Source organism: Egretta garzetta, unplaced genomic scaffold (assembly GCF_000687185.1).
Source record: "Egretta garzetta isolate BGI_Z169 unplaced genomic scaffold, ASM68718v1 scaffold360, whole genome shotgun sequence".
Lineage (NCBI taxonomy): Eukaryota > Metazoa > Chordata > Aves > Pelecaniformes > Ardeidae > Egretta > Egretta garzetta.
In genome coordinates, this window is record NW_009258261.1 from 1,972,653 (window position 1) to 1,987,618 (window position 14,966).

Below are 14,966 nucleotides of genomic sequence, written 5' to 3' on the forward strand. Positions count from 1 at the left end.
GATAAAGATAAGGAAGAAATAGCCCACAGGGACTCTTATACCACAGATGCAGCGCAAGGCAAGATTAAAAGACCCCAGTCCCACTGGTGTGCAGACACAACTCTACGTACCTATTAGAGGTCCCACTGTCTGGCACTGATATATGCTGATAGCATGGCTGTTATTGCCAGCAAATGAAGTAGGCCCCTCTCACACCAGACAACTACTAAAAGATTAATGAGATCTAAAATAGATATATATTGTTTGTATATGCCATGTGTGCACTTTTTAGAGCTTTATGATATTCTATCGCTAACAGCCAGACTGCTGTCGTCACTGTAAAGTAAAGCATTCATAGTCAATCATCTCCAGTAGATGGAGCTTTAAGAAAAGCTACAGATGCATTTGTTATAATAATGAAATTAGCTATATGGCATCCTGAAAGCAGGTACAAGCTTTTGTGCAGCCTCCTTTTTGAAATTAACACCAATGATGGTTTGTAATCATGACATTTTATAGAGATAGACAGATTCCCCTCCCCACTCGACATTCAGTAAAATCCCTGCTCTGGCTACTGAAGTAGGATCACATTTGTTTTCCTGAACCTGACTCATAGGCCCATCTGACCTTTTTAAATCACTAAAACACTGTCTTCACATTTTAGTTTTGCCATTTCAAGTCTAAGCCAAATCCTTGAACCTTATAACCAGGAAGGACCGGAAAACCACCTTGGAAAATACAAGGACTACAAGCACAACAAGCATTAAAGGCAGATGCAGAGCAAACATTTTATTGAAAACTGTGCCAGCAGGGTTTTGGAAGTAAAGCCAATGAAACCCATGAAGTTTCCTGAAATCAAAGTCCAGCAATAACCGTTGATTTAGGGATCATGTTGAAGACAGCACACAGCACAGGGTGGGAGGAGAGCATTCAGGGTTTCTAGTCTTTAATTACAGGCTGACAGAGTAAATATTTCCATGCTGTTTTGAGGACCATCTACTGAAAGATCTGTATACTTTTCAGGATAAAAAGGACCACATTACCCAGAATCCACAGCAGGTAGGTGGCTGTATGCAGACAATGGAGACGTGAGGGAAAAACCACCATCACAATTTAGCACAGAATAGGAGACAAGGCAGTGAAAGTTGAAAAGCAAGCAAGATTATAAAGGAAGGAAAGAAGAGAAGAAAGCATGTGAACAGACTGCAGTGAACAAAAAGATCAGGAAAAGAGCAAAAGACAACTTTGCTCTTCCTGCAGGGATCCTAGACTTATATTACTAGGTAGGAAGAGACCTTCCAAGAGAGCACCTTTTCGAGACCACTGCCTGTGCCCAGGCAAGGGAAGACTTCTTTTCCTCCAATACAAGTACCAAATTGGGGAGAAAAAGAGAGAAAAAGAAAAAATCTAGCAAAACAATGCACAAAGAACTACAAGCAAGGACAGACTGCTCTGAGCCATGTCACAGACATAGCACTGTGTACTGTTCTTGTCTCCACATCTCTGAAAGACCATTGACAAGCTAGAAGGAACACACAAAAGGATAGCCTAAAGCTGCCTGAAGTCTTGGAATGGCTTTTCTTTGAGATAAAAATAAAACACACCAGGCTTCTTTAGCATGGAAAAATACATCAGGGAGAATGTGTAAGATGTCTGTAAGACCACAAATGGCTTGGAGAAAGAAACAGCAGTGATCATACACCATTTCTTAGCCTGCAGGAACTCAGGCGATTCAGATGATCACAGGAAGCAAAAGATGCAAACCAAAGCCAGTGGTTCCCCACAGTCGCACTCCCACACTGAGGGAGATAGAGAGGTCCAAAAGCAGTTAGACAAATTCCTGGAAGGATCATTCATCAGGAGCTAGTGACACAGTGACATGCCATCTGTGGCTCTTAAATCAGAAGTCCTGGAAGCTAAAGGCTTGCAGGGATGGGATCACTTCTGCTTCTACTGCTCTTTACATATCACTGTTACATGCTGCTGAGGATAAGTTACCACTCAAGCAATCTTCACTCAGACCCACTTGGGGCATTGTCATACTACCCTGTCCTGCATTTTCTTCTCTGGAGATGCCTTCTATTGTATTGTGCACCCATTAGAACTGACAAAACCACTTAAATCCAAAGTTAATTTGTGTGAGGCCTTGTTAATCAGACTCTGACACCTCATGTCTCCTGGCAAGGTGGCTCAGTATTTGCAAATAAGAAGTCTGAAGCATTTATGGGAAACCTCCACAAAGTGAATTGTGTCTGAAAAAATAAAATAATTGGACATATTTTTGCACACAGGAAAACAAAATCTCACTAAAAATCTTTTAGCAACGTAGGGGATGCAGCAGCATACATTCACTTGGTAAGTCTTGCTACACAGAAGCATGTTTGGCAACTCAGTATCCAGGCTCTAGCTCATATAGTGCACCAGAGCAACTCTGCATCATCTTCACAACATAGGGACTTTACATTTAAAAGGGAAAATAACCTAAAGAGTTATGAGCTACCTCAGAAACACGTCTTGTTCTCCATGGTGAACGGGACAAATACGTTCTCTGATTCATGGCTTAATGGTTCCATTGAGAGTGTTTACTGTTCCTTACTCTGAATGTTGTTTCACCCTCTCTGACCAAACAAAGACTAAATAAACCTCCTTCAAAAGTTTAAAACAACAGGTTCTTTGTACCTGGGTCAGACAGGTACAAGGTGCTGCTGGGCTTTGTTATCCCAGAAGGCAGCTAGAGACTTCACTGTCCTCTGTATAGCAGATAGCTACGGAGCACAGCATGGTCGCTGCCCCATGGAGCTCATCAGCTGTGTGAGCAAGGCGCACAGAGCCCAAAGGCACAAGAAACAGAGACCACAGCAGTGAAGAGCCATGCCCAAGACCACAGAGCAGACCAGCGGCAGTCAGTGTGACTGATTTGACAGGAAAAGGACTGTAAGAAGCTGGGATAAGAGAAGAATTTGGCTTGGAACAAACACATTCAGTCTTGAATGTGTGGTATATTTGTTTGCCTCAACTCATTAACTGGTACAGAAATCCTAGGTATATCATCACCCTTTAAATACATGGCAACATCTTTGCAGAATGGTGATTTCAGGAAAAGAAAAAGACCAACTCTGGAATTCTGGCTCAGATCACAGATCTAATCAGTTCTTTGCTATTAGATTTCACCTGAACTACTTCCTGGGTAAGAAACTGGCAAATCTTAAGGTGCCTGCATCTTCAGCCACAAGGTTGCCTCCTTTCCCATCAGGACTTAGCATTAAATACTAGAAAACAGGTATGTTTTGCTACCTTGAAGAAATGTATCAATGCAATGCACAGAAAGTTTTCAGTCCTGCAGGGAGCTGAGCAGCCAACTCCCTGGACAGTCAGGGGAAGGACAGTCACTCAGCCCTTTGCAGGGCTGTGTTCTACAGCCCTAAACCAGTAGTAGCTGGTGTCAGCAGGGAGCTCTGTCTCAGTCTCTGCCTGTGAAAGTTACTGTCCAGTACCAGAAAACTTCATCTCTGTCATGCTTATTAGAGTTGGAGAAGCTCTAAATCTAGCGCCACAAACACACGCATACATGTATCATTAAAAAGACTCCCCACACCAGTACCACCATTACCTTCCACAGGTAGTCTGTTGCACTTTTTAACAGAAGGTGACTCATTAGGCAATGGCAATTTGTTACCGGTCAGGCCCACTCCTAAAGCTACCACGCAGATGAGCCACCAGCTCCTAGCTTTACAGTAATCACACAGTAGTTCTCAATACAAGGCTACAATGTCCAGTCACAAATTTGATAGGCAACTGCTTAGGACTGGCTTTAGGGAGGAAACAAAACTCCTGCCAACATTTAGAACCACTTACAAACATTTAGAAACGTAGAACATTTAGAACCATTTAGAAACCACTTCACTGTTTAAAGCTTGAAGGGAGCATCCCGAATTGGAAATCAACCCATTCTGTTTCTGCCTCTACATAGAGAGGCTGGCAAGGGTTTAATAAGCCTATACGCTCAATTAAAAACAATGAATGAAAGGGAACAATGGTGATGGTCCCTCAAAGTCACTCTCACATATACAAATTCCAAGTTCTGTATTGTGCCAGCACTTTTTAAGGCTTCAACAATATCATGTAGAACACGTATTATGCTCCTTTCCATGTTGAAAGGCTTGGTAATTAGATTGGCGGATACAGCTGAAACTGTGAGCCTAATGAGAGTGAACCTACCAAATCCTCTTTTTCTGGGAAAAAAATATGAGCTGGGTAGCAGAAGAAAAGTTACTCTGAGCCGAAGATGCAACTGCAAACAAGTCAATACAAAACCTCAGATGACAGCACATAGTTGCACTGCACAGTTGTTCCTCAGCAGCTCCGAGAGGCAAACTCCCAAGCTCTCCTTTACGCACGGAACTGCAGAATCCAATCAGATAACTTCAGGGCATAAGCACAACTCCTTGCCTTTGTTACTGAAGCATTTCCTCTGGACTTGAATTCTAATTGTTAATGGTTTAGTACAAACTGATTATTTCCACAGAACATAGAGGTACTCTGAAGCACTGAAGTCTAAAAAGACAAGTCACATGTCTCAGGTTTTTCTTTGATATAAGTATAGTGCTCTAATTCTCCTTAAAATAGGATTAGTTTTCTTCCTCAGACTGCAAAAGAATAAAGCACTGTCCTTTTCTCTTCCAAGATTTATTTTTGGCAGGATGCTTTATGTAACATATTCCTGAAAAATTAATTTACAAAAGATGTAAGACCTTCAGCGTCTCTGGTGCTGAGTGCTTTATTTTTTGTGTCATGCCGTTTCCCTGTATTCCTTTTATGTGAAGTAGCATGAATTCCACTTTGCAGCTTCATTCAATATTCAACACAACTGGGCCACAAAGAGATGCTTGGAAAGTTAATGCTGCCAAACTCACCAGAGCCATGTAGTCACCGAACCCAAGGGCCTGCCCACGACTTCAGTGGTGCTGCATAAATTCAAGTCCACTGAGCATCTGCCCCACTGGATCACAACATCTATACAAAATTATTAGGATTTGAAACGTCTCACTTTTTTTTCCTCTTGGGAAGACTAGAGATTAAGAAAAATGTAGTATTTTGATCATATTTGAGAGTGTACTTGGTTAGAAATCATCAATAAAAAAATATACACATTCAGTTGAAAATAGGTGTTTCTTTGCTTTTGATTAAGTTAAATAAATTACCTGCCTTGACAAATAACTGGATGTCTACACCAGTATCAGGGATAAAAAAAGAAAGTTGCTAAAACCAGAACTTTTGGAAAGGTTAAAAAAATTAGAGTTGCACCCAGAAAAAGCATAACATAACCAAGCTTTAAAGACCCTTCGTTTACATAACAAAATCAGATCCCAGCATGGCTGTAATGGTAACAGACAGAACAAGGAAGGCTATTCCCAAACAAAACCAAATACTTCACCGACAGATATTAGTCATCAAGATCCATGCAGCAAACAATGTGCAACCAACACTCCTGAGAATTATTCCCACATCAGCCTTGGGGATTGTTCAGCATCATTTCTCAACAGCACTAAATGACACAGGACTGAGCTCTGTGCAGTGACATACAACCCCACCACCAGCTGAAGAAAAAAAAGTAAATCACGAGCCCTCTAAGTTCCAAGCATGCAAGGTTGGTAGCATCAGAAACAAGTAACATTGACAACTTAGAGGGCAGCAGGAAACGAACCAATAAAAATCCAGTAATTCCCAAAATAGGGGGCATGATCTTCAGCAAGGCCAACATAGTTATGCACAGGTCATCTACCTAAAAAAAACCCCATTAATTCCCACGGTGTTCAGTTCAAACTGAACGTTTGCAAGTGGGAGAGCATGTTAACTTCCTGCAGTCATAACAAAGCACCTTTGTACAGCACCCTCCCTTCATCTCCACATCAAGCCAAAAAGTAAGATATACTTTGGGCAATCTATAACTTTTTGGTAAAGGGAGACTATCAGAAGTTTCTGTATCTAACCACAGCAGCCAGGAGTGAAAGTACAAGTCCTTAGCTCAGCTTTGGCTCAACCTGAAACTGATTTAAAATATCACACATGTTTTGGATTTACAAAGTTAACGTAGACTACTTAAATGAGAATATATATCTAGGTCTTTAGCCTTCAGGTTGTCTTCAGCATGGCCAGACAAAAAGCCATTCTGGAGATTCTGCTACTTCTGGTAACAGTCGTAGCTGAGACGGCCAAGCTATAATTTCTATACCAAGTAATGAATGCATACACCGAGTTCTGAACTGAACCTTCAAGCACCCATCAAGTACCATCCCTGAAGGCTTGCTGCTGACAAGTACAGCCTGCTCCTTTCATTTTCAGCTTCTACGTCAGCACTTGTGCACAATTCCCATACAGAAAAAACACAAACCATGCCAGACTTCTTCAGTAAACACAACCCACTTCTACAAAAGTGATTAAGCAACTCTTAACACGCAAGTGGACATGGTAAACAGGAGAGAGCATTTAAGGACAAGCCAGAACACATGCACCAACCTTAGCGTGACTCCTCAGTTGCTAATAAAAGACATAACAACCCACTGCAAAACTAAGCACGTAAATTCACTGGGTATGTGTAGCATTTTTTTCAAAGAAATTGCAGTTGCCTATAGAACTGAGAGCTGTATTAACAGGTTGGATATCTCTGCTTTGTTTAACAAACATGCTTGGTTGGTTGAAAACCCAGAAAGCAACCAGAATGGTCCAAAAATCATGATGGCTTTTATTTTTAAAGTGGGATAATCTTGTGATCAAGTGTCCTCTTGATGTGAGCAGCAATTTCAGTAGCAGTGCCGTGGCCCAGACTGATTGATTTGCCTGGAACTAGTCAGTCTCCAGTGAAATGGTTCTGCTCCATTTCCCCCAAGCTCTCACGACTTCTTCCAAATGGACTATTTTTGAAGGAAACCTACAAACCCCACGACTGATCAAAAGGAACCTACAGCCTGGGTCCCTGCACTGGAAAAGCAATTAATACTCTAACATTACTTTTTCCAGAAGCCACCATTCTGGAAAGACTGTAATCCCATATGAAAGACAGGGCACGTTGCAGACTGCTGTATCTTGGCATACACCTGTGCTGCTGCCAGAAAGAGCAGCTGTCCCTACCTCCTCCACACAAATATTTACATGGCTGCCCAGCAAGCTAGGCTCCCTGAGCTGACTCCTCACGTGGCCTGAGCACCAGTGCAAAGGATGGAGCAGGAATAAGCACGGTCAGGGGCAGCCTGGGATCCTCGCTGCATTAGAGAGGTCAGGGCAGTCCATGGAAAACAACCAAAGGTAAGCCTGGGCTCAAACCTGAAGTAAATTGCAGGAACAGAAATAGTGCTTTTGGAGAGGCAACTAAAGGTTGAACATCCTCAAACTGGCTTTTATTATTTTTTTTTTAAAAAAGCTAGCCATCTTTTAGATACACACAGGCCTCTCCAATCATACAGTGAACTCTGTCTTCCTGCTCCACCACATCTCTCCAGCATCATCCCTCCTTTCCTGCTGTGATCCTTCCTCTATTTTCTCTGTTCCTGCAATACTACATTTTCAGTGTACCTCCCCCTTCCCCTGGATGACCCCATCTATCCATGCATTCTCCTAAGGACACAGGTTTTTAACTACTTTTCATTACAAAGGAAAAGAGATGAAGGAAGAAACTAGAGGACAAACAAGCAGACCCACTTCCCCAAGACCGCTAGCTCCAGGGAATGGCCACGAAGGCAGATGGGGCTGAGCTCTGCCCATGCTTCAGACGAGCAGTCTCCCAAGAATGGTGCCACGGCTGAGCTCTCAAGCGTTGCCTTCAGGCTTGGTAGCATCACTCCAGGGCTGGGCTGGCAAACCCAGCTCTGTCAGACCATGCAGCATGGGCAGAGCCCAGGACCCTGCCTGCAACACATCCATAGTCTATTCTCTAACTCTTTTTTAGGCTGCAATTTTTCCTGGCAAAGACCTTGTTTCCACTGTCCCTGGTATGCTCTGGTTCAGTGCCCTACAAGAAAAAGGAACATCACCAGTGACTTACTTTATTGTAAACAATCTTTATTAGATGCCTTTCAAATAATATTTTTATAATTATTAATTATAACTTATATTATAGTACATCCATATAAATTAACATTTATATTATAATTTTCATTATAAATGTCAAATATTAATTTCCAATATTAATTTTCTTGGCACCTGAGAGCTGCCAAGTAGGAACTTTTGTTAGCAACTTTTCTTAATCCAGAGGAAGTAGTGAGGTGTTGCTGCAGCACGGTGCAACTGAGTGATGCAGATTACAACACTATAATCAGTTAATTTTTTTTATTATTTTCCAGTATAGGGTGAAAAAAAAAAGGAAGCATACTGAAAGGTTCACTGATCCAATTCCATTTTCTCAGTCTATCACCACTTAAACACTTGAACTCACTATGACAGTAAGCTAAAAGTATGCATGTTTGTGGCAAGAACAGAACCCTCACTCCCACACAAATCAAAACCACTGATTTATACACAACTTAGACATTTAGTAGTATTCCCACAGGACTACTGTTTTCTTGCCTAGGGATGCTTGCTTTCAGATGGCCCTGTTTTCACAGCTAATGGGTACTACCTTCTGCTATTACAAGTGATGGAGCCTCTCTACACTAGTAAGACCTATTATTAGTGACTCAGGCACTAGGAATACCTCCATATCCATTTCCAACTCCTGAGGCTGGGATGGCATGGTATTCCAGTCAGTCTCAGTCCAGTTCATGTGACAGATGTCAGAAAACACAGCCTGTGCTGTCAGTCTGCTTCTTTGCTAAGGTAGCTGTCACATTCCCAGAGACCTAATGGCCTTTTGGGAATGCTTTTGAATCACTAAGGAAGATCCCCACCCCTAATAAAAATCTTTCAAGTTTGATGAGAAGACCCTTCATCCACCCTGCCCAAGCCCCAGGATGCAATCTTCTGGTCATCTTCTGGTGCAAGCTACAGCCACCCCCACTCTCCTAATTTATGTTGTCACAGCAGCATTTTACAATATCTCATGAGAAAACAAGCAAAGGAGCTTTCTTTCCCAAGATATGTTTGAGAGAACTTTCTTGTCCAAGAACATCTGACACAGACAGTATGTTTTTAAAACTGCCCTCCTGCCTCTTCTGCCACACTGACCAAATTCCATGGCTTAGAAAGCTGAAGCTGCGTCAAAAAAGAGAGTTTGAGCATGTATATTGGTTTGACACTGTTACAAGGAGAAAGGAACCGAGACGTTCAGAGCATGAACTGGGTTATTTCACTCACAAGAGCACAGGGTAAGGAGCCATTTTACAGTGTGCATCCCACAGTTATTGCTAACCAAGTTATTGCTTGGTTTCAGTTGTGAGGGGTCTCTAAAACAAACAATGAAGGAGAGGGTTCATCGGCCTGATCTGCCCTCCTCAGCACACCTGGAATTCATGCTGACACCAGGTGGTGTTGGAGACAACAACTTGGTACTGAGCTTCAGCTACATATTCCACACATGCACTGTAAATGACTTGCCCAATGCTGTCATTTGCATTTAGAGCGGCCCATCTTCATTTCTGCATATGTCACCACTGCTATGCCTCAGACCAGTCTTAGGACTGCTGAGCGGTCATACAATGCTTCTGTGCATCCCGTTCATCAGAGCAATCAAATCCAGTTGCCCTGAGCCACACTAAACGGTGTCTGAGCAACTGGGCCGCCCTACAAACATTGGAGGAACTGCCTCACAGCTCCTGGAATTTCTTCATACCTGCAACACAGAGCCTGTGAAATCTGAGAAGACAAACGCCTTCCAGCCTGTCTCACTGTTAGAGGAACTTCCCCATCCTCCCCTACCACAACAGCGGAAAAGGCTTGCTCAAGACATTCCTTGTAGTGGTGGTACTGCTCTTACGCACACAAAATAAAGCAAAACCTCAAACCAGATACACAATTCCTCTAATGCCATATGGATCATGGAATGCGATACAGATCATGGTTTAAAGTCGAGGTCACAGTAGAATATTTGCATCATTAGTAATATAAGACGTGACTTCTGGGTCTGCATGGGAAAACCAAAGCAAGGTTTTGGTATCTACGATTTGCAGATTTCATTACAGTTCTGAATGTCCCACAATCAGAGATGAAGACAACTGCAAAGGCAAGTCGTCAACATCAACAAAGCTAGATTAGTTTGGTAGATCCTGCTGCTTAGCTGTTCAGCACGCAAAACAGTGGAATTCACACTGAAAAAATTCCCAGCCAACTTTCTGGAACGAGGCCAAAGTAAACCACACAGTGCCAGAGGAAGAAGAGGAGTCAAACCCTACTTTTACACTACTTCAGACTCCAAAGCAACCAGAAATGTCAACAGTGATGTTTCACCTGCTCAGGTGCCTTGACAAATTATCTCCATACATTATTTTCTGATCAGATTTTATTTCCCCTCTAAAATATTACATATAATTACTACAACCTTCAGCCCTGCCAGTATGAATATATGACAAGAAGTGTCACTGGGCCAGTGCATTTTGATTTCACACTTCTTGCCATATATTCACACTGGCTGGGCTGAGGAGTGTAGTAATCAGAATGTGCCAGCTATCCCTTCCCTTGATCTTCTCAGATACACCATTACTCCTGAGAATCTGGAGTAGTGGCTGACCTAAAGTGCTACTTCTGCAGGAATCAGTTCTCCTTCAAGAGAGGAAACTGTCATCTCCCAAGAGTTGAACTGAAGCAGTTTCCTCTGTCATGTCATTAGCACAAGCAAACATTCACTGTTATAATTTTAAAGTAATGGGCTACAGAGGCCACATCCTGAGCTCATGAGTGGAAGATACACGATGAGCATGTGAAGAATATAAGGAAAAGTTTAAAAACACTTCTTACTGACTATGGTAATTTGAGACAGTATTTCCTACTAAAGCCTGGAGGATTGCTCTGTGGGTTAGTTCAGGTAACCCTCGTAACCCTCTCCCTCTGGGAACACACGAAACATGAAGAAACAGTGTTGTCAAAACATTAGCAGCTGATAGGATCCTCTGAACTCCTCTCCTGTGTCTCCCAGACCCACAGTTCACACTGTACCTGTGACGCTGGAACAGACTGTAGTTCTGGTAAACTGTGTATTAAGTCAAGGCAGATGCACCAGAGTCAGACTGCTGTTACTCAGTCAAATCACACACTGCTTAAATAAGATAAACGTGCTGGCTAAAGAAAGAGCATGTGGAGAGGCAGAAGCTGTTACCTGTTGGCGGAGTGGGAAAAGTATCCACAGAACAAAAAAGCTCCTCACTGTTTTCAGAGCTGTGTGGAAGCAGAAAGTGCTCTGCTAGGTCACAAACAGAGGGTAGGTCCAATATGCTGCTCTCCTCTGAGTGATCACTTGGTGACATCTCTTTTCCTTCCATGGTCCCACTGCAGAGATACAAATGCGACTGAGCTGGGTTTTTAGAGCATGAAAATCTAAGCAGAAGTCAACGCTGGCATTTTTGCACTGCGTGATTTGCTGAGAGAAGTTGTTCTAGCACATTCATACTTCATTTAAGAAAATAAGAGCAAATTTAAAGATGTGAAGGAAGAACAGCAAAACCCATAGACAACAGCCCTCAGCCCTAGGATAACCAGGAGTCCACAACAAATCTGGCTTCCCAGAAGCACAGATTCAGGCCCCAAAACTAGAAAGCTACGGAGTATATTCCCTTCAGGTTATATTATGCATGCAATTTTGCAATTTAAAAGGAAACATGTTCTACAGGGTCCCTTTCCACCGATGCTTCTGGAAGTCACAAGTTAAACCCATCCCTCCTGGCTCTGTTCATGAAGTTCATCACACTCACCAGCAGAAAGAAAGAGCATCTTAAAATTTGGTAGTCTCAATCTCACAGGGATGGCAAGGATTTCCTGGTATGAAGACACTAGGGCAGCTGTGTTGTTTACCCTGTGCACAGCACTTCGGAAAGCTGCAGCCGAAACATCCCCACATCCCACCACCCTTCTCTTGAGCTCCCTGAACCCGTCCACCACCACAGAGGGCAGGAACACACAGCTGGGTGGAGAGCAGGGCAGGGCTGGTGCCATCCAGCCCCACACCAAGGGCCACAGCGGATGGGCAACTCTTTTGGAGAGGATGAAACTAAAGTGTTCCAGTCCAGCAGCTCCAAGCACAGCCACTCAAGTGTCTGAGGCAGGAGAGGAGCGAAAGGCAAAAACTCAGTGGGGAAGCTCGGCGAACCTCACAGAATGACAGAGAGAAGCAAGTAGGATCCTTGGGCCGAAGCACGATTAACACTGATTCAGTAAAAAGGGCTTTGTATAGACCTCGAGGAAAGACACCTGCAGGGAAAGACACAGAAGAGCCCCAAATGCCCTCAGTTTCCACCTGATACCTCAGCCACTAGCCTTTGGTCACCCTGCACAATCCCTTGTGAGGCAGCTGAGACTCTCCACTAACAGTAAAGGCTCTGAGCGCACTGTGGTATTCCAGCTCACATCTCTAGCAACACCAAACGGAGCAGGAATTGACCCAGTCCTTACTGCAAAGCTTAATGCCAGAAGGACTTTCAGGCAGGAGCTTTACTTCAAACACCCACTGAGCACTGATGATGAGACTGAGTGGGGTAAATGTGAGCTGACATTGTGTTTTTTCCCCCTCACTCAAATAACAGATGGAAAAAACATGGACAGAACAAGTGTTTCTCATGAAGTGTGAATTTAGTTCCCAGCTCTTACAAAGACTTTGTAAGAGATTTTGTGCAAGGTTCTTCCTTCACCTGTTTTGTCTACCTATATGCAATAATAAAAAGCAGATTGTGGCTATCTGCACTACCTCTTTCACCAGCTGTATCCTTCTGCTATTTTGGTAAAGAGTGATAGGACAGAGGAACCAGATCCAGTGGTCAGGCAATGGCTTGGGACCCTGCAGTCTCACATTTATTTCCTCTTCTATAAAATGAAGAAGGCAACACACTCTTATCTCAGGGGTGTTGTCAGCGAGGAATGTTACAGCCACAGGGGCCAAAGAAATCGCTAGAAGGGATCAGTACTGAAAAATGAAGTAAATACCCCCATGAAGATTTTCTTTTTTAAAACACTGTTCCTTAGGTGCTTCTGCGTTGAGTAAACTTGTAGCTAAGATGCACCTCTGACCTTTGCAGAGTGCTGACTAACTTGCTAATGAACAGAGTGGAGATGTTGGCTGTGATACTGGAGTAGATCAGCTGCCTTGCCTTGGAGGGACAAGCAAGGTCAGTGCATTCACAGAAAGCTTCCAGGAAAAACAGAGTGGAAGGTTAAAAACAAAGCAACACACACAACCCTCTGTCCCCCAACAGTCACATCAGAGGGAAGCTTCTCCTCCATTGCTCTTCATGTCCCAAAACACAGATGATCTGTGTGTAAGGAACACAGAGGAGAAACTTTCCTCAAACACTGTTTTCATTATTTGTGCTACTTTTTAAGTACATGAATATTTTAGAGAACAAAACTGCCTATTTCAGTCCTTGGTCTGGAAAAAAATCCACACCAAAAATCCAATCAATCTTATTCCTCCAAGGGCAAGTGGGAGATTATAGCAAGAGGAACTGCTGGTGTGGTACCAGAGCAGTTTAAGGCTGTCATTGATATGGGCTGCTGTGATCCTGGCCATCTCTGCCAGCTGCCTGTGCCGGGCCTCCTTCCTCGTATTGGCATGACAGGGCTAATAACATGTGCAGCCATTTGATGATCAGGTTCAGATAAAACAAATCACCTTTTTTTTTTAAGAAAAAATAAATTTTTTCCTTGTATCAGCTCCCTGTAGTCCTCCAACAATTTCAGAGTGCAGTTTGACCATGTAAAGCAGCATAAGTCAAGGCTACAGCAGTTCTATTCCCAAAACTGATGAAGAGACTAAACAAGACATCAGCTCCACCCTGGACCTTCAGGCACATGGAAGAGACACGCTATGACCTTTGTGCCATACCTGGGAACAGCGCTGATGCGGAAGCGGTCCCCTTTGACAGAGTCCAGGAGCAAACAGTCTGTCACTGCTTCAGGATCCCCTCCTTCTTCCTTCATGGTTTGTCAATCCTAGCTTGCTGGAATGAAACAAACAGGTTGGTTACATGCTTTGCATCAGCTGATCGGGCTGACGGATGGTGTGACCTTTCAAAGCACATATGCCATCCAATGTCAACAATCAGTCATCACACATACCACTGTTTGTTTGGTCTGGCACAGAGAAAGGTTTTTTCTAGGAATCAGAAATAGCATGTCTAGTGATGCCCTTGAATCTGTTGACAGTGATGGAGACCTCCTGGAAAAGGGTCAGTACACTCTAGAAATAAAACCAAGATTTTCTTTACAAGAGGCTGTCAGGTGGGCTGTTTATTCAAAACCTGTAAAGCAGAGAAGCAAGTTGCGGCTGGCACCCTTCCCTCCCTCTTGCAGAGGAGCAGGTATTTCCCCAAAATGTTTATCACCAACACTGATAGCCTGTGCTGCATCAAACCTCGACCAGGAAACGCGTTTTAAGAGGGCCACAAAACCCAGCCTGCAGAGCAAGCCACAGGCCCGTGAAACCCAAGTCCTGTTTCCCACCCTCTGTCATTATCCTGTTTCCCACCCTCTGTCATTACCTCATTATGTTCATTGAGCAACCAGAACAAACATACTTTCTGGAGGAAACCGGCTTTGCCTCTGGGCCACCCTCGACTGGCGGTGGCACTGCGCGGGGATTTCCCAAACGCACGCCGCTGGTCCTGCGCAAACGCACCAGGTTGATGGTGAACCACGGGACGTGTGATGGGCACGTCAGTGGGTGTGGGGCACTGGCCTTGCTGGCTGCCCCACTCCGCTGGTTTTGGGGGTCACAGGAGAGGGGGTCCTCTTCGTCCCAGTCTCGTTTCTTTCCCCCTTTCCTGCAGGTAGAGACACACGTTATTTCAACAACTGCTCCCTTGGCATCAAAGGGAAACGAGAGCAACACAGGGCAGCCCCTCACAAACCCTCAAAAC

At 43.7% G+C, this 14,966-nt stretch overlaps 1 protein-coding gene across 1 annotated transcript in view; it reads right to left on the reverse strand.

Moving 5' to 3' along the window:
* Positions 1–14,960, reverse strand: part of SHLD1 (shieldin complex subunit 1) — a 46,607-nt gene extending 31,647 nt beyond the window's left edge. The window contains exons 1-4 of the mRNA XM_035894396.1: positions 14,589–14,960; positions 14,167–14,287; positions 13,934–14,048; positions 11,219–11,388 (exon numbers count right to left, since the gene is read on the reverse strand). Of these exons, the coding sequence (XP_035750289.1) occupies positions 11,219–11,388; positions 13,934–14,028 (265 nt within the window). The 5' untranslated portion in view covers positions 14,029–14,048; positions 14,167–14,287; positions 14,589–14,960. The remainder of the gene's footprint in view (positions 1–11,218; positions 11,389–13,933; positions 14,049–14,166; positions 14,288–14,588) is intronic.
* Positions 14,961–14,966: the final 6 nt, after the last annotated feature.